General features: G+C 54.6%; 10 protein-coding genes across 10 annotated transcripts; 6 read left to right on the top strand and 4 right to left on the bottom strand.

The window, feature by feature from the left end:
* Positions 1-40: 40 nt before the first annotated feature.
* Positions 41-1,845, bottom strand: CAOG_05619 (hypothetical protein; the record flags this gene model as incomplete). Its single annotated transcript, XM_004346242.1, has 3 exons — positions 41-206; positions 325-1,369; positions 1,440-1,845. 3 exons carry the CDS (start codon positions 1,843-1,845, stop codon positions 41-43), a joined length of 1,617 nt encoding a protein of 538 aa, XP_004346292.1.
* Positions 1,846-2,201: 356 nt separating this feature from the next.
* On the bottom strand, positions 2,202-4,433 carry CAOG_05618 (hypothetical protein; the record flags this gene model as incomplete). Its single annotated transcript, XM_004346241.1, has 12 exons — positions 2,202-2,438; positions 2,521-2,827; positions 2,905-2,988; positions 3,063-3,146; positions 3,233-3,316; positions 3,401-3,484; positions 3,559-3,642; positions 3,723-3,785; positions 3,883-3,966; positions 4,036-4,119; positions 4,198-4,281; positions 4,354-4,433. 12 exons carry the CDS (start codon positions 4,431-4,433, stop codon positions 2,202-2,204), a joined length of 1,359 nt encoding a protein of 452 aa, XP_004346291.1.
* A 709-nt stretch (positions 4,434-5,142) lies between these two features.
* Positions 5,143-9,035, top strand: CAOG_05617 (hypothetical protein). The gene is made up of 7 exons (XM_004346240.2): positions 5,143-5,175; positions 5,457-5,545; positions 5,787-5,901; positions 5,977-6,819; positions 6,967-8,298; positions 8,429-8,578; positions 8,679-9,035. The coding sequence occupies exons 1-7, from the start codon at positions 5,146-5,148 to the stop codon at positions 8,850-8,852; spliced, it is 2,733 nt and encodes a 910-aa protein (XP_004346290.2). The 5' UTR covers positions 5,143-5,145; the 3' UTR covers positions 8,853-9,035.
* Positions 9,036-9,139: 104 nt separating this feature from the next.
* Positions 9,140-10,456, top strand: CAOG_05616 (hypothetical protein; the record flags this gene model as incomplete). The annotated part of the gene is made up of 2 exons (XM_004346239.2): positions 9,140-9,149; positions 9,363-10,456. 2 exons carry the CDS (start codon positions 9,140-9,142, stop codon positions 10,454-10,456), a joined length of 1,104 nt encoding a protein of 367 aa, XP_004346289.2.
* Positions 10,457-10,717: 261 nt separating this feature from the next.
* Positions 10,718-13,196, top strand: CAOG_05615 (hypothetical protein; the record flags this gene model as incomplete). The annotated part of the gene is made up of 1 exon (XM_004346238.2): positions 10,718-13,196. The coding sequence occupies one exon, from the start codon at positions 10,718-10,720 to the stop codon at positions 13,100-13,102; it is 2,385 nt and encodes a 794-aa protein (XP_004346288.1). The 3' UTR covers positions 13,103-13,196.
* A 61-nt stretch (positions 13,197-13,257) lies between these two features.
* Positions 13,258-17,636, bottom strand: CAOG_05614 (WD repeat-containing protein SAZD). The gene is made up of 7 exons (XM_004346237.2): positions 17,576-17,636; positions 16,737-16,983; positions 15,481-16,547; positions 15,110-15,377; positions 14,833-14,991; positions 14,448-14,734; positions 13,258-14,352 (listed from the first exon to the last, which is right to left on the bottom strand). Exons 1-7 carry the CDS (start codon positions 17,626-17,628, stop codon positions 13,323-13,325), a joined length of 3,111 nt encoding a protein of 1,036 aa, XP_004346287.2. The 5' UTR covers positions 17,629-17,636; the 3' UTR covers positions 13,258-13,322.
* A 234-nt stretch (positions 17,637-17,870) lies between these two features.
* CAOG_05613 (COMM domain-containing protein 7) lies at positions 17,871-19,385 on the top strand. The gene is made up of 5 exons (XM_004346236.2): positions 17,871-18,031; positions 18,470-18,629; positions 18,739-18,867; positions 18,983-19,081; positions 19,203-19,385. Exons 1-5 carry the CDS (start codon positions 17,900-17,902, stop codon positions 19,277-19,279), a joined length of 597 nt encoding a protein of 198 aa, XP_004346286.1. The 5' UTR covers positions 17,871-17,899; the 3' UTR covers positions 19,280-19,385.
* On the bottom strand, positions 19,306-20,949 carry CAOG_05612 (hypothetical protein). Its single transcript, XM_004346235.2, has 5 exons — positions 20,898-20,949; positions 20,563-20,596; positions 20,083-20,160; positions 19,726-19,950; positions 19,306-19,607 (listed from the first exon to the last, which is right to left on the bottom strand). The coding sequence occupies exons 1-5, from the start codon at positions 20,927-20,929 to the stop codon at positions 19,506-19,508; spliced, it is 471 nt and encodes a 156-aa protein (XP_004346285.2). The 5' UTR covers positions 20,930-20,949; the 3' UTR covers positions 19,306-19,505.
* A 448-nt stretch (positions 20,950-21,397) lies between these two features.
* CAOG_05611 (hypothetical protein) lies at positions 21,398-23,500 on the top strand. Its single transcript, XM_004346234.2, has 5 exons — positions 21,398-22,085; positions 22,204-22,338; positions 22,473-22,598; positions 22,689-22,906; positions 22,995-23,500. Exons 1-5 carry the CDS (start codon positions 21,498-21,500, stop codon positions 23,443-23,445), a joined length of 1,518 nt encoding a protein of 505 aa, XP_004346284.2. The 5' UTR covers positions 21,398-21,497; the 3' UTR covers positions 23,446-23,500.
* A 135-nt stretch (positions 23,501-23,635) lies between these two features.
* Positions 23,636-26,019, top strand: CAOG_05610 (glucokinase regulatory protein). The gene is made up of 4 exons (XM_004346233.2): positions 23,636-23,709; positions 23,795-23,880; positions 24,074-24,355; positions 24,468-26,019. The coding sequence occupies exons 1-4, from the start codon at positions 23,655-23,657 to the stop codon at positions 25,965-25,967; spliced, it is 1,923 nt and encodes a 640-aa protein (XP_004346283.1). The 5' UTR covers positions 23,636-23,654; the 3' UTR covers positions 25,968-26,019.
* The last annotated feature ends 46 nt before the right edge of the window (positions 26,020-26,065 follow it).

The following is a 26,065-nucleotide window of genomic DNA, read 5'->3' as shown; positions in this document are numbered from 1 at the left end:
AATAAATAATACCCGCGCCACAAAGGTGAGATGCAGCGCGTCATGTAATGTAAGACATGGATTCGCCAGGAACAAGCCCAGACGCCCATCCCATGGGCTCGTGAACGCGAACGCGCTTGACCAGGAATGTCAATTCCTGTGCAACGTCAAACGGCGACTCGACCCCTGTTGCAGGCAATTCATAACCGCCATCATCTTGAAGTGGCCTGTTGATGTTAAACACAAAAGAACACGGATGAAGGTGTTCCAACAGCAAACAAACAAATGAGACACGGAAAAGAAGCAAACAGCAGCACTACCAATCTCCCGAATTCACCGACTCACCGCCCGGAACGATTTGACGTGGCTGGTGGCGTGTTGCACTCGATGACGGCGTCCAACAGATCGTTCATTGAGCGCTCGAGTGGCGTACTGACCAGCCTGCGCTTGTTCGGCCGCACAGGTGCGCCAACCGAGGCATCGCTGGGCGAGTCGTTGGAGATGTTGTTGTTATTTGCCTGCGAGGCTTCCATGGTGGCCGATGCCTTGGGCTGATCAAGCGATGCGTTGGAGCTGGTAGACCCTTCGCCGGACAAAATGGCTCGCCTTGTGGCTGCGCCAAGTACGGTTGTTTGCTGTGCGGCTTGCGCGGCCAGGGCGAGTTCTTCTGGGACGGTATTGTACAACGAGAGCATGCGCAGAGGAGCAAGAACCTCGTCCTCGCTCAACTCGCGACGTTTTGCCAAGCGGCTATTCACCTGCCGGCGAGTGGTGCGTCGAGGGGTGGTCGAGGTACCACTTGCCGTGCTTGCCGTCGCGGGTGCGGGTGCGTCTCCAACACTCGGCCGTGCTCTCGACCTTGCAGGAGACGCAGGTCGATCTGGCTGAGGCGACGGCGATGATGGAACTGGCCGGCGTCTGTTCGGGGTCGGCGAGTTTCGCACCAACACGAGACGCGCGCCACTTGTACGCACAGCACTCGGATGGTCTGCTCCACCACCAGCAGCAGCAGTAGCAACAGCAGCAGCAGCAGGAGCAGCAGGAGGCCACGACTGCGACGCGCCGCCTTGGCTTGCAAATCCAAATGTTCCGGCTGTGACTGCTGTCTCATTCGCACCTCGTCGTGATGGTAGTGGAATGGCTCTACTCGAGGTGCTCACGGCTCGTTCACGCTGGGCGACCAGGCCGTTCTGAGCGCGTAAGCGGAGCGAGCGGACTCTGCCATCCGCGTCGGCCAAGCTCTCGTCGTCCTCGTATTCATGCTCAATGTCATCGTCATCGTTATGATCCTGGCTGTGCTCCTGGCTGTGCTCCCGGCCGTGCTCATGGTCGTGGTCGCTTCCTTCTGGAGTGATGACGCCCAGCCGACGACCGCGATTCGAGACTCGCGCTGCAGCAGCACGTCATCGCAGTAGCAGTCACAGTAGCAGCAGCAGCAGTACACAATGCACCACTCGCACGCTGCTGATGCTCTGGCTGGGGTTGCATGGCTGGCCGCACTGGTCTCGGCCGCTGCAGATGGATGTACAGATTCGCATCGTCCTCGTCATCATTCCCGTCTTCATCGAGCCGTGCAGCGTCGAGCGCGGGCGGCGGCTGGACCAGCATGCGTGTCCCGTGAGTGCTGCTCGCGTACTGATGCTGCTGGTGATTCTGTCGGTCGTTGTGGTTGTGGTCGTGGTGGTGGTGGCTGGACAGCAAAAGCGACCCTCCTCGCCGCTGCCGCACTGGTGGCGATGCATCCGACTGCAACTCATCGTCGTCCTCGTCCTCGTCGTCGTCCTCGTCATCCTCGTCGTCTAGCTCGAGCTCGTCGTCGCCGAGATGCGCGCTGTCAGCATCGTCGAAATCGTCATTCAGCTGCATTGGTGAAAAGCTGACCGGCCGAAAACCTCACCTCAAATTGAAACAATTGAGCGATGGATTTTCTGAGGAAATCTGAGTTTGACAAAAGTAGTTTACAAAAAGATGAATGACTGAGCGGATAATATACTCTACTCACGATCAAATACTAGCAAACAAAACAACACTAGGATGCGACGTGAGGAGAAGAGAGAGGTTCAAAAGACGGGAAAAGAAAAACGGAGTTGAATGCTGGACTGTACTTTGAGAGATAGTACGATTGCACACAGAGGGTTTGCAAGAAGACTAGCAAAAGTTTCCACAATCACGGCGGAGGCGCAGTGGTGGTCGTGCTCGGTCGTAACGATGTGCAGCAACCCTCAAAGCTCGTCGCTCCAATATCCGACAGAAAGCGACTCCATTACCATATCTTGAGGTCCAACGTTAAGAAATTGCCACACAGGAGCTGCCGGGGTGAGTCGAATTTGAACTTCCCAGCCCTCGCGCATTTGTCGGATGCGCGGTTCATCTGCTGCTCGGATTGTCACAAACTCGGTAGTCACATCAGCAGCAGCCAGCGTAACGGCACCTTCGTATCGGACAACACCTTGCTCGTCCTGCACAATCCAGTCCAGAGTGCTGTTGCTCGTGATGGGGGCGGATGTCGCCTTGGCGCGCACGAGTTGAATGCCCTCTTACGCGTGTCGAAAGTCCAGGCGGCACAGTGACTTTCGAATGTCCTGGGGGCACAGTGACTTTTGCAATCAAATCGGAGTCTTTGCCCTCCGCTGTGCGGCGTTGGGTGCGCACTACTTGCCAGTAGCAGGCGTCGTCCATGATGCGCTCGACAATCTCTGCTGGCAAGGAGGGTAAAACAGAGGTCCAATCCTTCTGTTCCTCCTCCGGGTTGTTCATCAGCAGGCGAAACACGAATCGACAGTCCTCAGCAGTCGTCGTCAATCGGGGAAGCATGGACAGCACAAGATCGCTCAGCTGGTAGTTCGTACTGTGCAAAACAAGTTAGAAAACAGCCCCTCCCCCGCCCCCGTCTCGTTTTGTCGCAAAAGGGGACGAGCAACGTACTCAAGTTGACTCAGGTTGGGGTTGACTTGGCGCACCGCATGGATCGCTCGAGTCCCCGCATAGTCAATGCAATTGAAAGTGAGCCTGTCACTCGGTTGGTGAGCGTCAAAATCTCAATAGCCCCATTCAAGCAACAAAGAAAAAAAACCAAACCATACCAAAGCCCCTGCAATTTCGTATTCACTTTGAGTGCCTCGGCGAGTGCTCGGACACCGACAGTGCCAATTTGATTGTAATCCAGACTGTTCGGCGCCCATCTCGCGGTGAGCACTCTTGCTGCTTGCCTTACAATTCAATGATCTTCAACAATGATTCTCATTCAACTCACCGAAGCCGGGCCAGCTTTTGGTTCATTTTAAGACCCTCAGCAACCGCCTGTGCACCAGCATCACCAATTTGATTCATCTCCAAGCTGCCATTCACTCAGTGAGCAAGGGCGGGGGAAAGGGAATTGCACGATCTCCCATAATCATCAGTAGCTACGCAGTGACCTTACTAGAGTTTCTTCAATGTCGAGTTCACTTTGAGCGCCTCAGCAATCGCCTGCGCGCCAGCATTGCCAATCTGGTTTGCAAACAGACTGTCCGTCGCTCCTCGCCTCAGTTAGCGTCTCCATGTCCCACCACAAGCATCAATCGTCGTGAGATGACTTACACGAGCACTTTCAGTCTCGTGTTCGCGTGGAGAGCCTCGGCAATCGCTTGCGCTCCAGCATCGCCAATCTGGTTCGCATCCAGCCTGTGGGGTGCCTCCGTCAATGAGCACTCGCAATGCTCATACGCAGTATCGACTGCTCACTGCAAGTATCAGTAACTCACCCGAGCCAAAGCAGCGTGTTGTTCACTTTCAGAGCTTCCCCGATGGCGTGTGCTCCAGCGGCGCTAATCCGATTATCCCATAGACTGTCCGTCTCACAGTTATTCTGAATGTCCACTGCTTACATCAAACACAAGTAACTGTTGTTGGAGAACGTATTACAAGAGCTCTGTCAGGCTGTCGTTCACCTTGAGGGCCTCAGCAATTGCCTGCACGCCTGCATCTTGGACTGTGTTTGAATTCAGGCTGATCCACGTTCATCAGTGAGCAATCTCAATGCCCACAAGCATTCGTAGTGGCAAGACGACTACTCACTTGAGCACTGCGATCGTCTTGGTCACCTTGAGGACTTGAGCAATTGCCTGCGCTCCGACAGGGCCAACGCGATTGTTTCGCAGACTGTTTATCATCCGCCGCAATCAGTTCGAGCATTCTTCATCAATCACAGGCATCAGAGCAATGCGTGAGATGTCTTACGAAATATGCGTCACTGTTTCGTTCACCTTGAGTGCTTCCGCGATCGCCTGCATGTCAGCGTCGTCCGTCTGCGAACCATCCAACCTGCAAAACGAAGTCAATTTCAGGACGCTTCTGAAACTGTGCGGATTTTTTTGGTTTTGTTTTTTGGCTTACTCAAGTCTTCCTGTCGTGTTATTCTTGACTTGATCATACAACTGGCGTTGCTTTGGCGTCATGTCGTCATACGACAGCATGGTTGTTTGAATTGGATCCAGATCTACACACAAAGCCAAATACATACAGGCAAACAGAAGTGAGTTTTTGGTCGATTTTCGCGTCCAACGTCAATTCGCTCGGTCCAACCACACTCTGAGCCTCATCTGCTCGAGTTCAAGGATCAAGAGAGTAGCAGCAGCAGCGGCAAGTGGGTGCCAAGCACACGAGCACGATGAGGCGTACAGCGGTCAAAATTTACAAGGAAGACTGAAATCGTTCACCATCCCGATTTGGGTGCTTGAGCATTGTGCGTCACGCGATTTGCAGATCACAGCAATGGAATAACCCCGTTCATCGAATAAATTACTTCAACATCTCTGAAACTGCGAGTCCAACTGACCTGCTTCTGTCGTTCTGGCCGAACTGCGCCATTTCGTTAGATCTGCAGCAGTTTTTGGCTCGTCCACCTCTCGCCCTCCCGTGAGGCCCGCTTCGCTTCTGAGCCATCCGCTCCCCCTTTTCTTGAATCATGCCACCATCACTACGTGGACTCTTCTGTGTTCCTTGCAAGGCTCAAAATTCACCTGCTCCTTTTCAGTATCGATTCATCCGTTTCAATCCATTTCCTCCTGACCCTTTCTCTCTCTCTCTCTCTCTCTCTCTCTCTCTCTCTCTCTCTCTCTCTCTCTTTCCCCACCCCCTCCTTTTATTTCGTTCCATCAATCTTCTCATCATTCCATTTTTTGAACAATGTCGATCGTGTCTGCGCTCGTCACTTGGGTAAACGCCATTGCCAATTGCAAACTCCATACAAACTTTCCCTCCGTCTCTCTCTCTCTCTCCGTCTCTCCCTGTCTCTATCGCGCTCTCTTTTTCCATGCCCTGCTGCTTGCTCCTGTGCCTGTCCTCCATCTCCCCCCCTCTCTCCTCTACACTCTCTGTCGTCCCATTGCACTCAAATCCGAGATCTCTTCAATGTTTTTTTTTTTATTCCTCCACTGCTCACTGCTCACTGACCACCTCCGCCCGCCGCCTTCCTCCCCTTTCGACTACCATCACAGGTCGGCACGTGCGACGGCATCCAGGGACCCCACGCGACCGCCAAGGATCTCGTCGACGGCGTTGCACTCTCCGAAGTCTTTGCTCAAATGTAAGGCCGCTTCTTCTTCCCCCCTTCCTTCTGTTAGTTGGGTGGGGGGGGGGGTTTGTCAAGCAAGCAACATTGTCGCAAACACCACTTGCAGGACAAGTCAGTTTTGGCTCTCTGTGTGTGTGTGGGGGCCCGGCGGTCTGGCAATGGGTCAATGGGGACCTGGACCATCTGACCTCCACTTTGAATGTTGAGCCAATGCTCAATGCACTGACTGTGACACACACACACACTTTGACAGTGCGCCAGACCAAATCAAGCTCAACTTGATCAAGCGCGATGTTGCAGACAACCCGCACCTCCGCGTCGCAAACCTGAGGAAGCTCCTCAACGGCATTCGAAGCTTCTTTGAAGAGGTAAAGAAACGCGAAACAACCGCTGCCGCTCTGTTGCTCGCCCCATTCACTCTCTCTATCTCTGAATGTCCATAGGAACTCGCAATAAACATCCAGCAATCGGACATGCCGGACGTGGCGCTGATCGGCGAGAATGAGGACTTGCACGAACTCAGCAAGCTGATTGTGTTGCTGATTGGCAGCGCCGTGCAATGCACTGGCAAGGAGCCGTTCGTCCAGGCCATCCTCCAAATGAGCATGGAGGAGCAGGCCGTCATTATGCAGGCCATCCAGGAGCTTGTCTCGCGCGGTCGTGCGCGTACGTCCTCTGCGGGCTCGGAGCTGCGCCAGCCCGGCCACTCGGGCGACGACGACTCGGTCGATGCCCTCAAAGCGCGACTCCGCCAACTCGAGGCTGCCAAGAACGACTTTGAAAACCTGTACCAGGACTCGTCGCGACAATTGCGCCAAGTGCAAGGCGACCTCGACGACGTGATTGCCGAGCGCGAGCGCCTGAAGAGCTTGCTCGATGACGCAGACTCGCCCATTCCCGGCACGCCTGCCGGAAAGGCTCAGGCTGCTCTGCGCGGCGAGGTCAACAACCTTCGCGAGCAACTCGATCAGATCGAAGGTCTCCGCGACCAGTACAAGCTCCAGGCCGAGGAGCAGCAAAAGACGATTGTCGACCTTCGCCACAAGGTTGACTCTCTCGCCAAGGACGCGGCAGACTCCAAGACCATGCGCGAAGAGTTTGAGGTGCTTCAGCACTCTGCTGCCAAAGTGACCAAATTGGAAGCTTCCGTCGAAAACTACAAGAAAAAGCTCGAAGACATGAATGATCTGAAGCAGCGTCTCAAGGATGCCGATGACCGTAACAACAGCTTTATGCAGCAGCAGCTGGATCTGGAGGATGAGCGCGCCAAGTACAATGCCATCAAAGTACGGCAATAGGGGGATTTTGTTTTTGTTTGGTGTTTCGGTTTTTGTTTGGTGTTTTTTGATTGTTTGGCGTTTTTTTTGTTTGTGAGCTGGTTGTTGCATCACTGGACCACCTGACTCACATTCCATGCAATCACTCTCCACCAGGGCCAAATGGAACGGTATCGTGAGAGCACGGTCGCCTTGCAGGCGCAGCTCAACGAGGCTCAGCTCCAAATGCAAAAGGCCGCGCTGGAGGCGACGCAATTCCGCGAGGAGAGCAAGGCCAAGGCGAGCGAGATTGAGCAGCTGAAGCACAAGTTGTCCGAGACCGAAGACCAACTGAGCATGGGTGGCGGTGCCAGTCTCGGCGCCAGCCTTGCTGCCAGCGCCGGTAGTTCGTCGCTGGCTGACTCGTTCAACGCAATGACCCCGGATCTCCGAGAGCGGCTGGCCCGACTTGAGCGCGAGAACGCCAAACTCAAGGCCAGCTTGGCAGGAGGCGATTCTGGGGCTGGCGAGGGCCAGGGCGAATCCTCCAAGATGCTGCAGGCGCTGCTGGATGACGCCAACGAGGCTCGTGGAAAGCTCGAGCGTGAGATTCTGGATCAGCAGCAAAAGCTCATGCGCTTGGAAGGCGACAAGACCCAGCTCCAGACTCGATTCGACGATCTCCAAAAGCAGCAGGTGCGCTCTGGCGCGGAAAGCATCGCTTGGCAGCAGTTGGCCGAGAGCGAGCGCGCCACCAGCAAGTTCCGCCAAGAGAACGAGGAGTTGCAGGGCAAGCTGGATGATTCCCAACGGACGTATGGCATTGTCAAGGACGAGCTCGAATCGGCGCAGAAGGAACTGGTCGAGCTCAAGAAGCAACAGGCGCTCCTGAGCATGGACAAGCAAGAGATGGTTTCTGAAATGAACACGCGCTTTGCCCAAGAAAGCGAGGCCAAGCTGCAAGCAGCTGTGGCGCCGCTGCAGACCGAGCGCGACGAGCTGTCCGCCAAGCTCCAAGCCCTGCAGGCCAGCTTTGACCCCATGTCGAACGCGCTCGAGAGCTTGCAAGTCAAGCACGACAACCTGGTGACTGTCCGCGAGCAGCTTGAGCACCGCGGCAAGGAGCAGCTCGAGCGCATCAACGCAGTCCTCACCGAGAAGGCCGAGCTGCAATCCAAGTACCTCGATGTGCAAGAAAAGTTTATCACGCTGCAGTCCGAAGTGTCCGACTCGAAAGACGTCATGCGCAAACTCGAAGGCGAGCTTACGAGCAAGGGGCATCATGCCTCCAATGCCGGCGAAATTGCCGATTTGCGCAAGCAGCTGGACGAGGAGCGTGCTCGCAGCTACAAGCTGGAGGGCGGTTTCAATACGCTCAAGGAGGAACGTGATGCCGTCGAGACCAAGCTGACCGACGCGAACGGCCAGCTGGAAGGTGCCCGCACCAAACTCACACAAAAAGCGTTGGAAGTGGAGAAGCATCAAACCTGGCTCAACGAGGCCAAAACGGTAAGTGAGACGGAAAAGAAGAAGAAGGGTTTATGGATGTAGGAGAACGCGAGAGCGCGAGGATTCATGGTTGTGGAAATTGACGGGAATGGCCGTTGTTTTCCTTTGATTTGTTCATGTGTCGTCGCAGGTTATCAAAAAAGAGCGCGAGAAGGTTGCTTCACTTGAAGCGCAACTCCAAAGTGGACAAGGCCAGGCTGGCGGCGAAAGCGACTCTCAAGCACTGGGTGACATGCAAAAGCGTCTTGCCGCCAAAGATAGTGAAGTTTCCGCACTTAAGGTACCGCGTTTGGTGTTTGGGTCTGTGACGACGATGGCGAAAAGACCGGGCCGATTCGGTGCTGATTTTTCCGTTTGTTTCTTTGGCCGTATCAACACAGATCAAGATGGCCGGCGCACAGGACGATTTTGTCCGCCAGCAACGCTTGACCACATCGGCATTCCACTCGATTGTGCTCAAGCTGCAGCAGTCGACCGTGTCGGAGCGATTCCAAGCAAAGTCCTTCCTCGCACGGCAGCGCGCAAATATTACCGGACGCCTTGGCGATTCATAACCTGTCGTCCTCTTCTTCTCCCGTTTCGCACGCATCCTATGTGTGTTTGGCCGAGTTGTGCGTCTGCGAATTGCGAGAATCCGGGTTTGTCAAAACAAACAATCAACACGACAGTTTTTTTTTTGACAATCAACACGACAGTTTTTTTTTTGTCAGCACTCCATCCCAGCAATCCAATCCAATGCAATACAAATTGAACATCACTCCTCTATTTTTCCCAATCATGCCACAGACGCACAAAGTCAAAGTCGAGCAGCTGGACGACCTGTTTGAGCTCTGAAGCAGCCATGGCAGACGGTGAGCCGTTTTTTTGCAATAACATAACCCCATAGCTCATCATAGAATCCAATGTACTACTGCTACTACTGGGACATGATGACTGACGAACGCAAAGTGATCGCAGTGCAACCAGTACCAAGAGTGCTTCCCCCATCCTTGTGACTTGCTCTGTGGTTCTCACTGGCCTGTCTGTCTTGTCTGTTTGTCTGTCTGTCTGTCTTGTCTGTGCAGTGGTTGAAGCGTGGCTGGCCAAGCGCGGATGGACTGTTCGCAGGCAATGCGTCGACGCGGTCGAGCAGCGATTCAACCTGTTTGCCTACTACGAGGACAAGAGTCACCCCGACGGTCATGCCGGGTCACCGTCATTGTCATCGTCGTCTGCATCTGCTGGGACGGATGGTGGTACGCAGTCTGCGCGCCGCAGGGTCGGTCCGGTTGGAAATCCGGCCATTCTGCTCAACACGCACATCGACACGGTGCCACCGTACATCCCGCCAAGCGAGGACGCCGAGTTCCTGTATGGGCGTGGAGCCTGTGACACCAAGAGTCTTTTGGCTGCCATGATGCTGGCTGCACACGAGGCAGTCACCGTGCACGGCGTCGTCGATGTCGGGCTGCTGCTCGTCGTCGGCGAAGAGACCGATCACATTGGCATGAAGCGCGCCAACGAGCTCAAGTTGACCCCACGGCACTTGGTTGTGGGAGAGCCAACCGAGTCGCGCATGGCGCGGCGCCAGAAGGGCATTGTCAAGGCCTCCATCAGCTGCGAAGGCGTCGCCGCGCATTCTGGCTACCCAGAAACCGGCGTCAACGCGCTGCTGCCGTTGATGGATATTCTTGGCGACATTCGAGCGCACGCGTGGCCGAGCGACCCGCTGCTGGGCGATACGACGGTCAACTTTATTGTGCGCGAGGGCGGCGTCGCCTGCAACGTTGTGCCTGCGCGAGCTGTCGCCGAGCTGCTTGTGCGCGTCGTCACGACACCCGAGGACATTCAGGCGCAGCTCTCCAGCATTGTCGGCACCCGCGGCAAGATTGAGTTTACCACCTGCAACCCGCCCATCGACCTGTCTGTCGTCGACGAATGCCACCGCACGCGCCGCGCGCCCACCGATCCCGTCAACTGGGTGCTGCCGTCTGCCATTGTCAACTTTAACACGGACATTCCGTACTTTGAGTTGGCAGCCCCTGGAAAGGCGTATCTGTACGGCGCCGGCTCGATTCTCCACGCGCACACTGCCAACGAGCGCATGTCCAAGGCGGATCTTCGCCAGTGCCGTGATGTCTATGTGGATTTGATCCGGCACTTTGCCACGTCCTTGTAGCAGCGGTGCTGTGACTACATGCAGTGTAGCTGGTAACCGAAATCAAAACGTTGAAAGCGATCTGTTTTCAAAAACAGTAAAATGGATCATTTTTTGCACCAACCCGCGCGCGTCTTTTATTGTTTTTTCGTATGCTCAGTCATTCCCTTGTTTCTGAGATCCACACCTCATTCTCTCCCCACTCTTCCTCGATCCAGTTTTGAACCTCATATTCTGCAACTCGTTTTCATCCCATTGCGACTTGTTTTTGTACCAAGTCGAATGGCGATCAATCACCGGTCGAAGGCCGACTTTTACTTTGACCATGATCATGGTGATGATGATGGTGCAGCAATAGCAGTAGGAGCAGCAGGAGCAGAGCAGGATGACGGCCGGCCGCTGTCTCGCTCATCGCTGCCGCCATCGCTGCTCATGATGCAGTCCCAGTCCCAGTCCCAGCAGCAGCAGCAGCAGCCGCTGGCAAACCTGCATCTGCAGCAGTGGGCGACGTCACACCAGCTCGGAGACCTCCCGTCGTCGTCGCCGCTCTTCCCGTCCGCCATCATGCTCAATGCCAGCAATGCTGCTGCTGCGAGCCCACTGCTGGGACCGACGAGCGCGGCGGCGGCGGCGGCGGCGGCGGCGGGCGGCCAAACACGCGGCGGCGGCGGGAAGCCACAACAACAAACGAGCGGAGGCAAGCAAATCCAGCCGAATCCTGAAAAATCAGTGAGCCCGAGTATCAGCGCAAACGAGCTTCAAGCGGGATTGCTCATAGGATCCGACCCCCGAGCGCGCGACCAAAATAGCACCGCTGGGTCAGTGCAGCCGTCCAGCCAATCCCAAACCGCCCAAAACACCCAAGGCGCAAGTCAGAGCCAAGGTCAAGGACAAGCGTATGGCGCAAGCCAGGGCGCCCCAGGGACCCTCCTTCACCCGCAGGCGCAGGCGCAAGGTCTGGGTGGAATCGGTGACCAAGCTGAAATGCTGCGCAGTGCTGCTGCAGCTGCCGCGTCAAGTAGTATCACTAGTGCAGGTCACGAGCAGCATCATGGCGCAGCGAGACTGGGTCGTGCAAGGTCGCAGTCGACCGGATCGGTCGTTTCAGCCACATCCACTGATTCAAGCTCGTCCAACGCGTCTGCTCCCGCAAGTAGTCTACATCTGATTCGGCAGCCACACGACTCCAATAGTGCCACTGCCGTGTTTCCTGCTTCGACACATCCAGCTCCACGCGGAAGCAACGGCGGCAACCCAAGTTTGGTCTTGCCGCAGTCGTCGTCGTCGTCGTCCTCGTCCCGTGCTGCTGGCACTGTCGTCGTCGTTCCAAGTCATAGTAATAGTGGTGCTGCCGCTGCTGGTGGTGGCGGCGGCGGTGGTGGTGGCAACAATGCTGTTGTGCGACCCCAGAGCCCAACAACTCCAGTTTCACCGCTCGTTCCTCCGCACTTTATGGTCAACTCGCCGCTTCCACAGCTACAACCGCATCAACAACCTCCGCACCTCCATCAGCAACAGCAACAACCGCAATCACCACAACACGCACAAGCACACCAACAGCAACAACAGCAACAACAGCAACAACCATCACCACCACCACAACCATGCTCTCCAGCTACGACCGTCATCGTCGGCCTCAGCGAACTCATCATCACAGATCGAGCGAACGCGCGAGGCGACATTTTCGTGCTCGACCGCAACATGCAAAAGCTGTTTACCTGCCAGACGCAGGGCTTTGTCTCGCCCAACACGCCGGTCGTCTCGTCGCCTGAGAGCCATGGCCCACCTTCTGCCAGGCATTCGGCGGATGAATCAGGCATCGCGCCGCCAGCGTCGACGACCCCTGTGAGTGCCGCCGATGCCACATTCGCCAACATCCCGTCGGTCAACCAGCGACCAAAGCCTCAGTCTACCTCACCGACCGGCTCCCTTGGCAGCGACTACGCAATGTCATCCGGCGTTCTGGTCATTCCGTCCGAGTATCGATGCATGCAGTTCACGATTGTCGATACTGCAGGCGATCTGCTTCTCACCATTCGCAGCCAGCGCAAGGGAGGGCGTGGCCGCTGGTTTCGCAAGGCGTGCATCTCGATTTACCGCGAAGGACGCCTTGTGGCCACCATCAAGAAGCGGCGAGCGATGCCGTCGTTTCTTGAGCTGCTAGGGTTTGGCAAGGCGCTTCAGGCGGATCCTGCGGCGACGTCGCCGTTTGCCATCCACTCGGCAAACCTGTCCGCCGGAAGCCACGATAGCGACGTGGTCGACGGCAACGACATTCTTCGGCTTTCCAGCCCAAACACGGGCGCGGCGACGAGCGGCACTGGTCCTGCCGGCAGCAGCAGCTCCAGCTCATCAGCGAACGGGTCTTCCGCCCGCACTGCTAATTTTGCCGTCGACAAGCGCATCCGAGCTCACATCAAGCTCGTCGAGGAGCGGCGCGAGCTGGGCGATGAAGCGCTGATCAGCATTGCCCGAAACTCGACGTCCAACAACTACGAGTTCCGTCGCTGCGGCTCTGGCTTTCTGTCCGCCGCGCTGCTGATGGGAGGCAGTCGCAAAATCCTGGGCAAAGACGGCTTCCGCCACACTGCTTGGATTGGAGCCGACAACGATGCGGACATTATTCTCGCGTGCATGCTCATGATTTACCGCGGCGAGCTAGAATAGGTTTGCTTCTAACATGCGCATTTGCTCATTCTTTGCGCTTTTTTATTGCTTGAAAAACAAAAGATTTTGGTACATTAAAATTGATTGATATTGGTCTGCGTGTGTTTTCCGGCATGCAACAAGGAAGGGAAGCAGATGGCAAGTTGGAAACAAAATAGAGAAGAAAAAAGTGTAATATTAGTACAGCACATGAACCAACACAGGTCAACAGAAAACGACATTATGCGCGACGAGCCCGCGTAGTCTTGGCACTTGGTGTGCCACTGCCTCGCGCAGGCGTAGCAGGCTTGGCCTTTGATTTGGTCTGCTTTGTGGCTTGGCGCGATTGTGCCTTCACTGCCTCCGGGCGCTCACCGCGTTTGAACTGACCCTTGCCACGACGGGAAGTTCGGCCTGTGGTTTTCCCCTCGTCCTCGTCCTCGTCCTCGTCTTCATCTTCATCGTCGTCCTCGGCGTCTTCATCGTCTGCTGGTTTCTTGGGCTTGGCTTGACTGGTCGCGGTCGCGGTGCTGTTCTTCTGCTCTGAAGCGACGAGATTCTCATCAACACCAGCGTGATCTCCATCCTCTTTGTCGTCGTCGTCGTCGTCCTGGTTGTCGTCGCCGTCGTCGTCTTCGGCTTCGTCGTCATCGCTGTCCAGTCCGCCGCGCAGAGTTGCGGGATCAGCAGTCAGCTCGTCATCCTCATCATTGTCGCCGTCATCGCCACCATCGTCCATCGCCATAGGCGCGTGCTGTGTGTGGTTGACAAGATCGTCGAACGAGAGCATGGGTGGCAACGACGCGCGGCCATTCATGGCGGCTCCGTCACCGCCTTGCATGGCACTGGCCGAGGCCATGCGCATCGTGTTCCAAGTGTAGTCCACGAAATGAGACTGCTGCACCAGGCGGTTCATGCGCTGGAAGTGGCGCTCCGTGTATGGAAGCAGCGATTCGATAATGTCCTTGATCTTGGGCAGTCGTCGAAGCTCTTGCGGCGAGATTGTCCGGAAAACAACCGAGAGAACAACCTGGCCGACGCGAGCGTGTCGCGAGTTGGTGTTCCACTCTCGAATGTAGAGGAGCAGCTGCTGGCGCTTGTCGTCGGTCAAGTTGGACAAGACGGTGGCAATCTCGCCCAGGCCACCCTCCGTCTCATCAATCAAAGACTGCATGATGCCCAGTAATCGGAAGGGCTGCTCCAACGTAAGCGCCAAGTTGACGGCATGTGCGTAATGGCGTTGTCGCAACAAGTTGGAGAGTTCTTGTTCTCTAGCCGAATCGACAGCCAAGAGATCGATGAGTCAATGGGTACAGCACATCACACGCGCGGACAACACCCAACACGCTCTACACATAAAACGTACTGCTCAAGGCGAAGCTCTTGCACTTTGTGTTGCTCTTCAGACTCGAGCTGGGTGTGGTCTTGCCAGACATTCATCACACCATCTGCACCGCCAGAGACGATGCGCTCCTCGTCGCTGCTCACAGCCAAGGCCCACACTTTTTCTTCGTGGCCATCCATCGTGGCCACGCACTCGTTTGTGCGGATGGTCCACAGCTTGACAAGGCCGTCAGAACCGCAGGAGACAAGCTGCAACCCGCGAGTAATAAAGGCAATCTTGAGCACCGAGTTGCTGTGTCCCTCAAAGGTCTGTCGAAGGCGATTGCAAGGTCAGCGTCGAGTCCCAAATGCAATACAAACAAAAGAAGAAGAAGAAAAAAACAGAAAGGCGCTTCCAAATCTCCTACCTTGAGACAGGACAGGTCAGACAGGGCCCAAAGCTTGATGGTCTTATCGCCAGAAGACGTAGCAATGCACTGATCCACTGGCGAGAACTGAACACTCCAAATGCCACGACGGTGACCACGCAGCACGCCTACCAACGACAAATCCTCCGAGCTCCATAGCTGTGCGGAGAAACGAGGAAACAACGGCACAGCCAACACATTCAAAAAAAAAGTCAATGCCTTGTTTGTGCACGCTCGGAAAACACAAAAGAGACAATCGTCAACGAGCTTTCTTTACCTTGGCAGTCTTATCTTGCGAGCCCGTCGCAATCAGCTTATCGTTGGGGGAAATGGCAATCGTGTTAATGTCCTTGTCGTGAGCCTTTTGTGTCATTCGCGCTTGCATGCGCGAGGTTTCAGAGCCGTTGTGGATGGCACCAAGCAAATCCCACAACTTGATGGTGCGATCTTGGCTGCCAGTAACTGCAAAATTGCGCGTCTTTCTTGACAACGCCACGCTTCCAATAGCTTCCGTATGGCCAATACCAACGCCGATACAGTCAAAGCTACGAAACGAAACCCCAGGAAAGCGAACGTGAGTAACAATGGCAAACCCCCTCCTCCCAGTAAATGAGCGAGTCAATCGAAAGTTAGACTCCCTGAACATACTTTAGTCGATCTTCAGATTGCCAAGCGCGAACAGTATTGTCCTTGCCGGCGCTGACAAGCAGCAAACCGTCATTGCTAACATCCAAGCACAAGACGATGTCCGTGTGGCCGTAGAGCAAGCGAGCACCAAAAGTCGCCAAGTCAAACGTGCGGAGCTGTTCGCTGTTTGTGGCCATGACGACGTGCGAGTCGTCATCACCGATAAAACGCAGATCGATAATCTCGTCGTTCTGTCCCACAATCTGCTTTTTGACTTCAAGAGTGGTGTCGTCAAGTTGGAAGATGTTTTGGTCGTCGGTGACGACAAAGATGGACGAGGTGGCGGGGCTTGCGAACGCGTCGACAATCTCGCGCTTGGGTCCATCGAGCTTGCGCGAGTGAACAGGCTTGCCGGTGCTCAAGTCCCACATTCGCACGACACCATCTGCGCCGGCAGTCACAAAAACGGGCCCGGCGGTTGTCGAAGGCTGCTGTTGCTGAGGACGCGACCGCGATCGTTGACTCTCGGGCTCGGCAATCGCTCGCCGTTGCACAAGCATGATTGCCTCAAGGGACTCGAACGTGGTGATGGTACGGGCGAGCGTTCGCGATTTCAAGTCCCACATGGCGACAATCTTGTCGCGACCGGCGGAAAGCAGGCGATCGCCGTCGGGAGAGACGACGAGTGCGCTGACGTGGCTGTTGTGGCCTTCGAGAACAAATCCCTTGCGCGTGTTCAGGTCCCAAACGCGAATCTTGGTGTCCGAGCCCGAGCAGAACAGCTGCATGCGCTTTGCATCGGGATGGAATGCGAGGGCAGACACGATTCCTTGCGCGCCACGGAAGCTGTGTGTGAGATAGCCTTGCTCAATGTCAAACACCTTGACGATGCCGTCGCTCGAGCCCATGGCCAGCAACGTCGAGGTCGGATCGAACGCCATGCCGAGCACGGGGCCGTCGGTGGCCTTCCAGGTGCGCTTCACTGTGGTTGCCGCCCAGTCCCATTGGCGAACCTGCTGGCTCCGACTGGCTGTGACGAGGTACACGCCATCTGGTGACAGCGCCATGCATGTGATGGGTTCCGTGTCCTGTGTGTTGTGTTGAGCAGCGTGAGTTTTGAGAGTTGCGGTACTTTTTTGACAAACGCCCAAAGCCTTATCCACCATCATCATTGTCATCATTTCGGACGGCATTCACACGTCTCTCTCTCTCTCTCTCTCTCTCTCTCTCTCTCTCTCTCTCTCTCTCTCTCTCTCTCTCTTTCTTTTGTCCCTTACGCCTTCGAGAGTGGCAACAGTGCGGCCGGTGGCGAGCGAAGTGACTTTGACCATGTCGACGCAGGTCGTAAACATGTGCACGGATGGCGCTGTGGCATCGCCGTTCTCAACGTCTGAGGTGTCCATATCCGAATCCGATGTGACACTTTCCGCAGCCTGTGCGTCCCTGGGCGAGACGGTCGCGACGTTGGAGACAATCACTTTGCCGCCAGTGAAGAGCGCCTCGAGCTTTCCGGCCTCCTTGAAGCTGGCGTCCAAGCAAAACAAAACAAGAAAAGGGGGATTAGTGTTATTGACATGCTTCAGTCAAACAGGGGCTCAATGGGGGACGGGAATCAATGGTGGATCAATGGTGGATCAGTGAGTTGGATCCCTGTGTGACTCTGGCGCGTGGGTGGTTCCTGCTCTGAGGCCTTGAGCTGAGTTTTGTGGTGGCGTGAGTGAGTGGGAGTGGGATTTGGGGTTTTGGTGGTGATGGGGGGGGGGTTGGAGATTGGATGTACTGAAGCAAAGGGAGGGAAGGGGGGAACGGGACCATGTGGAGAGGCTACCATGCGCTTCCAGTCTCGCTCAAGGTCAGCATTGTGAAGGGGGGAAAAGCCATCAACAATAGTGACGTGAAGACAGAGAACGACAGCACACAAAGTAGAAGGAAAAAAGCGACGGGAGGGGGAGGGGAGGTCAACGGACGAAGTGCTGATGAGGGGAGAAGTGGGATTGCAGAGCGGATTGCTCACTTCTCCATTCACTGCACTCCACTCAATCTCAACCATCAACCATCAATCATCAATAAGCAATAAGCAATATAGGCGTGTTTTTTGTTGAAATGGGCCTGGTACCTCGTCTTGAGCGCAACATGCTCGCCAGACGGCAGCTTGATCGACTTGCTCATGGAAGAATGAATGAAGACTGAACGACCGGTTTTGTGGATGATGGGAGGACATCGAAGGTCATTTTTTGAATGAGTGGTGAGATGGAAGAGTTGGTGATGCAAATGAAGGGGGTGCAGAGGGGAAGAAAGGGGGCAAAAGAGGGGGGTACTCGGTTGAGCGATGTTTAGTTAGTCTTCGTATCTGGTTTTCAGTTTCATTCCAAGCGAAACAAATCCCGATACTGCTGCTCAGTCTTTTCTCTGCCTTTTCTTCTCTGCTTCTGCTTTTTCAATGGCGTTGCATTACACGAAAGACGCCCCGGATCCGCAGCTGCGCGCTCATTTCACTGCGCTCGCTGCGCTTGAGAAGGAGCCCTTTGCACAGCTCGTTACGATTGTGTTTGGCTTCCTGAGCCAGCCGCAGGCAAGTTGACGCTGGACTCGGATCGTGATGATGATGCTTGAGAAGTCCTCACATGACGGAGGATGAGACGAACGAAACGCGCGGACGCCGAGCCATCGCCCCATTCGAGATAGCTTTAGAAGGAGCGAGAGAGAGCGAGATGGATTGATAGATGGGAGGATGAAGGCGGCGTCGCAGCGACTTGGACGACTTGGACTAGGTTTTGATGGATGGACGGATGGTCATTTAGATACCTCATCCCTCATCCCCTCTCCAGCAGACACTCTGAGATCTTGGAAATAGCTCTCTTGAATCTGAGCAAAACCCGGTTTGAAACGCGCGCTCGTGATGCGAGCAGAACTCGAGGGAGCTGCCAAATCTCAACCCAATCCAAGCAACGATTGACTGAAACGGTCGAAACTCATGCAAACTCAAAACATGACATTTTGTTCGTTACAGTCGGGACTGCTGCTCGATCAGCTGCAAGAGTTTGCCACAACGCACGGCACCGACGTCCAAGTCCTGCGCGACATTGTGCGCAGTCTGCTGCTCTTCCTCAAGGCTGCCACGCGACTGTCGCTCACTCCCATCCATGTCAAGGAAGATCTAAACCAGCTCGGTGCGTTGAGATTGGGATGGGGGAGGTGGGAGGAGGGGGGGGGGCGAACGTTCACCAGCACTTTGTCTGACATCTCTTGTACTTTTGATTTGTTTTCGTTTATGTGCAGGTCTCGAGGAACCCAAGGCACGATTCGTTGCCACGCAATGGAAGAACAACTCGGTGGCTGTGACAAAGACGATGGTCGGCCAAACGCTGATGGTCAACCAACTGATTGACATGGAATGGCGATTTGGCAGTAAGTGTCTTTTTTTGCGCGGAAAGAACAAGGCCACGTCCTTCACTGTTGTGCAATGTCTAACCTTCTACACCACCTCCTTTGTTGAAACGCTTGCTCCTCTCGTGCGCCACAGTCACTGCAGGAAGCAGCGAAATCCGATCGATCGGCTCGACGTTCTTGCAGCTCAAGCTTGTGTTGAATCGTGGCAACGGCCCGGAAGACACTTTCATTGGTGAGTCGCTTTTGTGGCACGGTGATGCTTTGACGAATTTCGTGCTTGTGGTTTTGCTAACCACTATTTTTGATTTGTTTTCCCCAACTTTTTTTTCTTTTTTTTTTTTCCCCCTTCTCAGAACTCACACTGCCGCAATTCTACACTTTCTTGCACGAGATGGAAAAGGCCAAGACAAGCTTGGACCACATGACATGAGCTGATGATGCACAGCTGCGGCCACTCGCTGTCATAAAAATTGAATGATGTAAATGCCAAGTGGAAAATGTTATGACTAGCCGATTAAAAAAACACTATGGGATAAACGCGATGCAAAGACAAGCCGATGGTTGTGCACCCTGTCACAAACGCATCGAGTTGCACTCGAACGACACACTAACGAAAACTCGAACAACGAAAAATAGAACTCGAACACAAATTGCAATCATGCGCCCGTCTCCACTTCGTGATTGCCGGAAGCGTTGTCTTGGATGCGAGCAAACGCGGCATGGAAGACGGTGACAATGGATTTGTGCATGGTGAAGGCCTACCAATCACCATTCGAGTTGAGAAGGCCGAAAAAAAAAAAAAAAAAAAGTAAGCACTCTGAGAAGCAAACGAAAACCAAGAACAATCAAACCCCTGCAAGACAGACTGGCTCTTACGGGTGCTCCGCTGCGCTTCAGTGTCCAAGCAACGAAAGGTTGGCTGCCGGGCTCGGTGTGCAATACAGTCAGGGAAATCAGCTTGCTCTTCATGTCAATCTTGTTGATGGTGGTCGCCATGATGTTTGCGAGTTTTGTATCCAGAAGCACGGTGCCGTCCGCAGTTGTGAGCCTGACTGCATTCATTGACACTGTGAGCGTGCATTTGGCCTTGTTGTAGGTTTTCTGTTGCAGGAAAAAGATAGCGACAAAAAGTAAGAAAAATGCCTTCTGTTTTTGCTTCCCGCGCTTCCATTCTCATGCAACGCAACTGCAAACACTCGACATTATTTGTTGTTGTTATTATGACTTTCTTACATTGGAAGATGCTCGCTGGATTGCGGCATTGAGGTGCTCGGCATTCTTCCAGTCGTGAATGGCGGACGTTTCTACCAACTGCAGCCATTTCCCAGCATCTCGTTGAGTGATTATTGAGCTCGCAACAATAGGACAACAAAGTCATTCCAATCTTCCCCCCTCTACTCTCCACGCCCCAGACATCTCATAAGACGTTTCTGAGTCAGAGATCAGAGGAAGGAGCACTGGGGTTGGCTCGTGTGGCGGTTTTGGCTGTGCTCGCCCCGCTCTGCCTCACGAAGCGACGGGGGAAAATGCCTCCGACTGCGCCGCTTCAAGCGTCTGTGTGTCATGTTGGACACGCGCCCCGCAGCGAGAGTGACGGCCGCTGAGGGAGCAGCAGGAGAGCGCGACGACGACCGTGGGGCTCGTGACCGCGAATGGAGGACGACGACGGTTGCCTAGCAAAGCGAAGAGGTTTTCGGGCTTCTTTTCGTTTACCTTGACCGTGAACGTGAGCACTTCGTTCGACAATCTGGGTGCATGTTAGACAAAAGCAAGCAAGCAAGCAAGCAAGCAAGCAAGCAGACGACAAAAGCCTATAGTAAGAAACAGCAAAGCAAATAAAATCAGAAAAATACAATAAAATAAAAAAAAAATCGACACGAGGAATCGGCTTTTAAAAGCAACGGTTGAGTTCATCAGTGAGGACATGATGGAAGGGGGGAAAAGGGGAAGGGGGAAAAGGGGGAGAGAGAGAGGGAGGGAGAGAGAGGGAAGCAGAAGAGGGAGGGAGAGACAGAGAGACAGAGAAGAGGGGGTGTGGGGAAACTGACGAGATGTTCGCATCCTGGCTGAGCGTTGACATTGTAAAGAAAGAAAAAAAAATCAGAAAAAAAAAAAGAATGAATGAATGAATGGAGGGAAAGGCTTTCTAAATGTGGTCGAATGTAAAATGAAAGAATGAAAACATGAACGACATGGTCTTTGGGGCAAGAAGAGGGAACAGGGAAGAGGGAACATAGAGATAGAGAGAGAGCGAGAGGGGGAAAATGAAGAAGCCAGAAAAGGCGTGCTCAGAGCGCAACGAAAGACCAAGTTTGGGCAATGGTGGATCAACACAGAGATGCATTACAGCCTTGTCATCTCATTTCTTGTCAATGTGCTCCTGTTGCACCTTGAAACGGGGGCTCGGAGCTGATAGAGAGAGTAAGAGAGAGAGCAAGCTCTGTTCCACTCTGCTCTGCTCTGCTCTCTTTATCAATTTCAACATAGTACAATCTACACTTGTTTTTACGTTTGCAACACATCTCAGATTTTTCCATTCTTCCACATTCGTTCTCAGTCTTCTTGAATCTTCTCCATGGGCAAGGACAAGGATCCCGAGCCGCACACCATTGAGATGCAGGCGGTCAATCTCGACCCCCGCGACGACAATGACAATGACAATGACGATCGTGACAACGCTGCTCAGCCTGCGACGACGGATCAGCAGCAGCAGCAGCAGCAGCCACAGTCAGTGGAAGAGCAAGCCGAACGCAATCCTCACAGCGAGCCAGCAATCCCGACGACTGCCACTGCCACTGCCACTGCGACGACCACTGACTACAACTACTACTACTGCTGGTGCTGCTGGTGCTGGTGCTGATGCTCCTGTAGTAGCAGCAGTAGTAGTGCCAGAAGTCCCAACCGCTCCAACTGCTCCTGCTACTGCTTCAACTGCTCCTGCTACCGCTCCTGCTACTACTGCCGCCGCTGCTGCTGCTGCATCGACAGCATCGTCGTCGTCCTCGGCGGCCGCGGCGGCTGCAGCAGTGACGGACGCCCGCGAGTGGCTCCAGCTGCTCGCCACAATGGTCCACCCGACCTCTGCCTCGGACGCAGTGGAGCGCGCCGCGTCGCAGCTCATTGAGCGCATCACGGCGTCGTCCATCGAGTCACTGCGGGAACTCGTCGCCCTGGTTCGCAAGGACGCGCTCGTTCTGCCGCGAATGTCCGTTCTGCTCGCAGACGCTCGGAACGAGGTTTGTGCTTTGATTTCTCAGATTTAACGCCAAGCTCGTGGGGGGGGGGGAAAGTTTCCGAGTTTAACTCTGAGTAAACTCATTGTGCTTTTTGGTCGCGTTTTTGGCTGCGTTGCAGGTCAACATCAGCATCTGCAAGCTGATTTACGAGTTGTACAAGCGTCGCGAGCGCGAGTCGACGCGCTTGATTCTGCAATTCCTGCCTGCGTTGCTTTGGGCGTACCTATCCTTGTCCTCCAGCGGTGATTCGAAGGTATGGAGAGCTCTGGTGACCTGTCTTGGAGACGGTTGGAGACGGTTTTTGTTTTTGGTTTTGAAGGAATCAAAGTTTTGGCCAACTGTTCTGTTTTGTGCTCTGTTTTGTGCTCTGTTTTGGGTTGTGGCCAGTCAATTCATGCATTCGAGGCATGCCTGGTTGCCATCTATAACACTGAAATCGCCGACTACGACGGCGAACCCATCACCCAAACCTTCACCCTTCCGTCACTCTCGCGGCCCTCCGTGTACCACGACGTAAGAAACAACACTCTGACGATTGTCTTGAATCTTGAATCCAATCTCTCCGCAATATGCATGCTCAACCACGACCGCTTTCCGACACAGCCGGCGCCTGGATCCACGCAAAAGCTGACCGAGTCGGCGCTTTACCAGCACGAGCACTCCACCAAGCCACAAACGGTGCGCAAGCCACTGCAGTCGGTTTCCAGCATAACGCAGGCAGTATATACGCCCGTTTTGTCTCTCCTATTGAGTCGGTACCACGCGCACATTGGAATTCTCCCGGCCAGCTCTGTCCTAGAAATGTGCCAGCTGATTTGCCGGTATGCTCCTTTTTCTTGGCGACTGCACACTTGCGTGGTTGGTTGCTGCACCGCCGCCACTGCTGCTCACATTCCTTCCCTCCCTCAGTGCGTGCTTTGACGGCTACCAAATTTCTGCGTCGGAGCGGCAGGAGCTTCTTTCGTCGATCGGGGCCGGGCAAGAAAGCCAATTGCCACAGATGGTGCAGTTGTCGCAACTTGGCAGCGCGTTCAACGCTCGGCTAGCGGAAGCATCGGCTGGACGCGCAACACCAGCAGTGATTGCTCGTATCGATCTCGACCACTACATCTTGCTCGAAATGCTCCACATTGTCACGTACGCGCTGTACCAGCCAGCCACGCGCCAGGTGGCTCAGGTTGCCCTGGTTGATCTTCATTTGCGTGCCTCTGCCGCCTTGCTTTTTGAGCCTCTGCTTGTTTCCAGCGCCGCCATCAAAGCTCTCCGCAGCAGCGCCGTGCGTCCTGACGCGTCGTCGGCCGTCACCACCCGCAGTGCGCTCCTGTGGCGCCCTGCCTTTGTTGACAATGTTGATTTTTAGCATGTCTTGTTGATGTGTGTGTGTGATTTTGATTGAATGCAGATGTTTCCTCGCTTCTCTTTTCTCCATTCGCACCCTGCCATTCCCCCTTCGCCTGGTTTATCCATTTTTTTCTTCTTTCATGCATGGTCAGTGATATATCAATGCAAAAGTCAGCAGGATAAGGAGCTTCAGTCCTCATTCACTTTGACAACAAAAAAAAAAACACAATGCTGCCGCAGTCGACCGTCTCCATCACTGAGACCTCGAACGAGCTCACGTCCGGTACAAACCACCCTCACGCTCACAAAGCATTCTGCGAATTTTCTGCATCATTTTTGGTCTAATCCGACTTGCTTGTGTTTTGCAGAGCTCGATTCTGCTGGAGCGGACGAGATTGTTCGCCTGCTGCGATGCTCAGACGCGCAGCTGTTTGGGGGATACCGACACTACGAGGTCTGTTCCATTTATTTATTATTATTATTATTCTTGCTTGTTTACCGAATGAAACGAACCTCCCTGAAGCGAGGACGTTCGGGGTGGGTGGAGTGATTCACAGGGACGAGATTACTACTGCCAGCGACGTGAACTGCGCCGACGATCGTACTCAACCTGTATATCTTGGGCATTTGATCATTGTGGCTTTCAGGGTCTGATGGACGAGACGACGATCGCGACGCTCGAGCAGATTGCCGCGTGCATCAGCAGGAACATTCTGCACAACCGACCGGCTGCGGGTGGCCGCGATGCTGACGCGGCAGCCACAACGACGACGACGACGACGCGTGTGGTCATCTCGGGCGCAGGGACATCGGGGCGCATGGCCTTCGTCTGCGCATCGACATTCAACCGCGTGCTGGAAAAGCTCGGCCTGCCAAAGCTGTTTGCATACATTTGTGCAGGCGGCGATTCTGCCCTGTTCACGTCTCAGGTAATAAGCACGAGCAAGCAAAAAAACCAAGCAACGAGAAAAAAAAACATGTAAAAACGGGTGGATTGAGCCATTGAACTTTGGGCGATTTTGCCTTTTGCCTTTTGCGCAGGAAGCACCAGAAGACAATTGGCGTGCTGGCATCCAAACGCTCGTCGAGGCCAGCCAGAATGCCTCCAAAGTCGTATACATTGGCATTACATGTGGACTGGCTGCGCCGTTCGTTGCCGCTCAGCTCGATTATTGCATGCAGCATTTGGACGTGTTCACGCCCGTTCTGCTGGGATTCAACCCGCTGCATCTGGCACGGCGCATCAAGGTCGAGCAGTGGCATCACACGTTTGCGTCAGTTTGTGAGCAGTTGGTGCAAGTGTCCTTTCCGCAGGTTGAGGCAGCTAAGGCACAGGGCTTCATCTTGACGCCGATTGTGGGCCCCGAGCCCATCACTGGATCGACGCGCATGAAAGGAGGCTCCGCCACCAAGATTATTCTGGACGTGATGTTTGTACGCGCCTTCCAGCTCGCAAAGTTGCTTGGCGGCGGGGTTGAGAGCGCCGACCAGAGTGTCGCCGCGCTGCTGCAGGAATGTCTCTTGGCCATGCAAGAAACCTATCTGCAAGCCCGTGCCATCGGACAGGTCGTGCAGCTTGCCGGCGACTCGTTGCGCTCGGGTGGTCGCATTCTTTACCTCGGGAGCGATTCGCTCGGAATCATGGGTCTGATTGATGCGTCCGAATGCGCCCCGACCTATGGAGCAACGTATGACGATGTGCGCGGATTCTTGCATGGCTGCTTTGACACTCTTGGCAACGTGGAAGGCAATCTTCACGAGAAGGCTGCGCCTGCACAACAGCAGCTGGCGTCCTCGCCCGGCCCGTCGTGCGCGACAGTCGGTTCGGCCACGTTCGACATCGGGCTTGGCTCATTCACTCGCAACATGCTACCAACGCTCTCGCCGCGCGATCTTGTTATCGCCATTGTGTCCGACAATCCTTCAGGCCGCGACGCAGTCTACCGCACGCTCGAGGCTGCATCCGGCCGTGGCAGCAAAACGGCTGTCATTGCTTGCACTGGTGCATCACCAGCCTCTGCTGCGCTGCAATTGCCTGCCTCCGCCCTCGCGGCCGTGCGAGTGCGCTTGCAACGCACTTCTCCAATTTCCGACGGCGGTTTGGCCGCGTCGGCACCCATTCACCTCGAGTTTGCTGCCAAGCTTGTATGCAACGCCATTACCACCGGCGCGCATGTGCTGCGCGGGAAAGTGCTCGGAAATCACATGATTGATTTGCGGGTGAGCAATACAAAGCTCTTCCATCGCGCCATCGGCATCATTTCGAGGTTTGCGAACGTTGATGAGGCGATGGCTCGCGACTCGCTCGTCCGTTCCATTCACACTGACAGCAGTGCTCTCAGTGAATTGGCCAACCTGGACATCTCCGAGCATGTTCGAGTTGCCACGACGTCTCAACGAGTGGTTCCCCGCGCCATCGTGCTGGCGATTGCCGCGCTGCGAAACCAGAACCTATCAGCGCAAGCTGCAAACGCAATGCTCGACTCCCATCCAATCGTGCGCGATGCTGTGCGTCATTTGCTCAACCCGTCGCGCCCATAAACTGTGAACTTGTTGGATTCGTGTGTCAATCTAATTATGATCAATAGAGGGGTTTTCACGAGTAACGCACAAAAAAAAAAAAAAAAAAAAAAACTTGA

This window comes from Capsaspora owczarzaki (assembly GCF_000151315.2).
Source record: "Capsaspora owczarzaki ATCC 30864 unplaced genomic scaffold supercont2.9, whole genome shotgun sequence".
Lineage (NCBI taxonomy): Eukaryota > Filasterea > Ministeriida > Capsasporidae > Capsaspora > Capsaspora owczarzaki.
Note: the sequence above shows the minus strand (reverse complement) of the source record. Positions and strands in the feature narration are given on the sequence as shown.

Excerpts from the sequence above, each read along its gene's own strand:
- CAOG_05613 (XM_004346236.2), top strand. The coding sequence starts at position 17,900 with ATGGCGTTGCATTACACGAAAGACGCCCCGGATCCGCAGCTGCGCGCT. Across the intron at positions 18,630-18,738 it reads GGAAGATCTAAACCAGCTCG|GTCTCGAGGAACCCAAGGCA; the intron begins GTGCGTTGAGAT and ends GTTTATGTGCAG. Across the intron at positions 18,868-18,982 it reads CATGGAATGGCGATTTGGCA|TCACTGCAGGAAGCAGCGAA; the intron begins GTAAGTGTCTTT and ends CGTGCGCCACAG.
- CAOG_05610 (XM_004346233.2), top strand. The coding sequence starts at position 23,655 with ATGCTGCCGCAGTCGACCGTCTCCATCACTGAGACCTCGAACGAGCTC. Across the intron at positions 23,881-24,073 it reads GGGGATACCGACACTACGAG|GGTCTGATGGACGAGACGAC; the intron begins GTCTGTTCCATT and ends TGTGGCTTTCAG. Across the intron at positions 24,356-24,467 it reads CTGCCCTGTTCACGTCTCAG|GAAGCACCAGAAGACAATTG; the intron begins GTAATAAGCACG and ends CCTTTTGCGCAG.
- CAOG_05617 (XM_004346240.2), top strand. The coding sequence starts at position 5,146 with ATGTCGATCGTGTCTGCGCTCGTCACTTGG. Across the intron at positions 8,299-8,428 it reads GGCTCAACGAGGCCAAAACG|GTTATCAAAAAAGAGCGCGA; the intron begins GTAAGTGAGACG and ends GTGTCGTCGCAG. Across the intron at positions 8,579-8,678 it reads GTGAAGTTTCCGCACTTAAG|ATCAAGATGGCCGGCGCACA; the intron begins GTACCGCGTTTG and ends GTATCAACACAG.
- CAOG_05611 (XM_004346234.2), top strand. The coding sequence starts at position 21,498 with ATGACAATGACAATGACGATCGTGACAACGCTGCTCAGCCTGCGACGA. Across the intron at positions 22,086-22,203 it reads TCGCAGACGCTCGGAACGAG|GTCAACATCAGCATCTGCAA; the intron begins GTTTGTGCTTTG and ends GCTGCGTTGCAG. Across the intron at positions 22,339-22,472 it reads CCTCCAGCGGTGATTCGAAG|TCAATTCATGCATTCGAGGC; the intron begins GTATGGAGAGCT and ends GGTTGTGGCCAG.
- CAOG_05614 (XM_004346237.2), bottom strand. The coding sequence starts at position 17,628 with ATGAGCAAGTCGATCAAGCTGCCGTCTGGCGAGCATGTTGCGCTCAAG. Across the intron at positions 14,992-15,109 it reads CGCAAGATAAGACTGCCAAG|CTATGGAGCTCGGAGGATTT; the intron begins GTAAAGAAAGCT and ends TTCTCCGCACAG. Across the intron at positions 14,735-14,832 it reads CTGACCTGTCCTGTCTCAAG|ACCTTTGAGGGACACAGCAA; the intron begins GTAGGAGATTTG and ends CGCCTTCGACAG.
- CAOG_05612 (XM_004346235.2), bottom strand. The coding sequence starts at position 20,929 with ATGTCAACGCTCAGCCAGGATGCGAACATCTC. Across the intron at positions 20,161-20,562 it reads TGCTCACGTTCACGGTCAAG|TTGGTAGAAACGTCCGCCAT; the intron begins GTAAACGAAAAG and ends AAATGGCTGCAG. Across the intron at positions 19,608-19,725 it reads TGAAGCGCAGCGGAGCACCC|GCCTTCACCATGCACAAATC; the intron begins GTAAGAGCCAGT and ends GGTGATTGGTAG.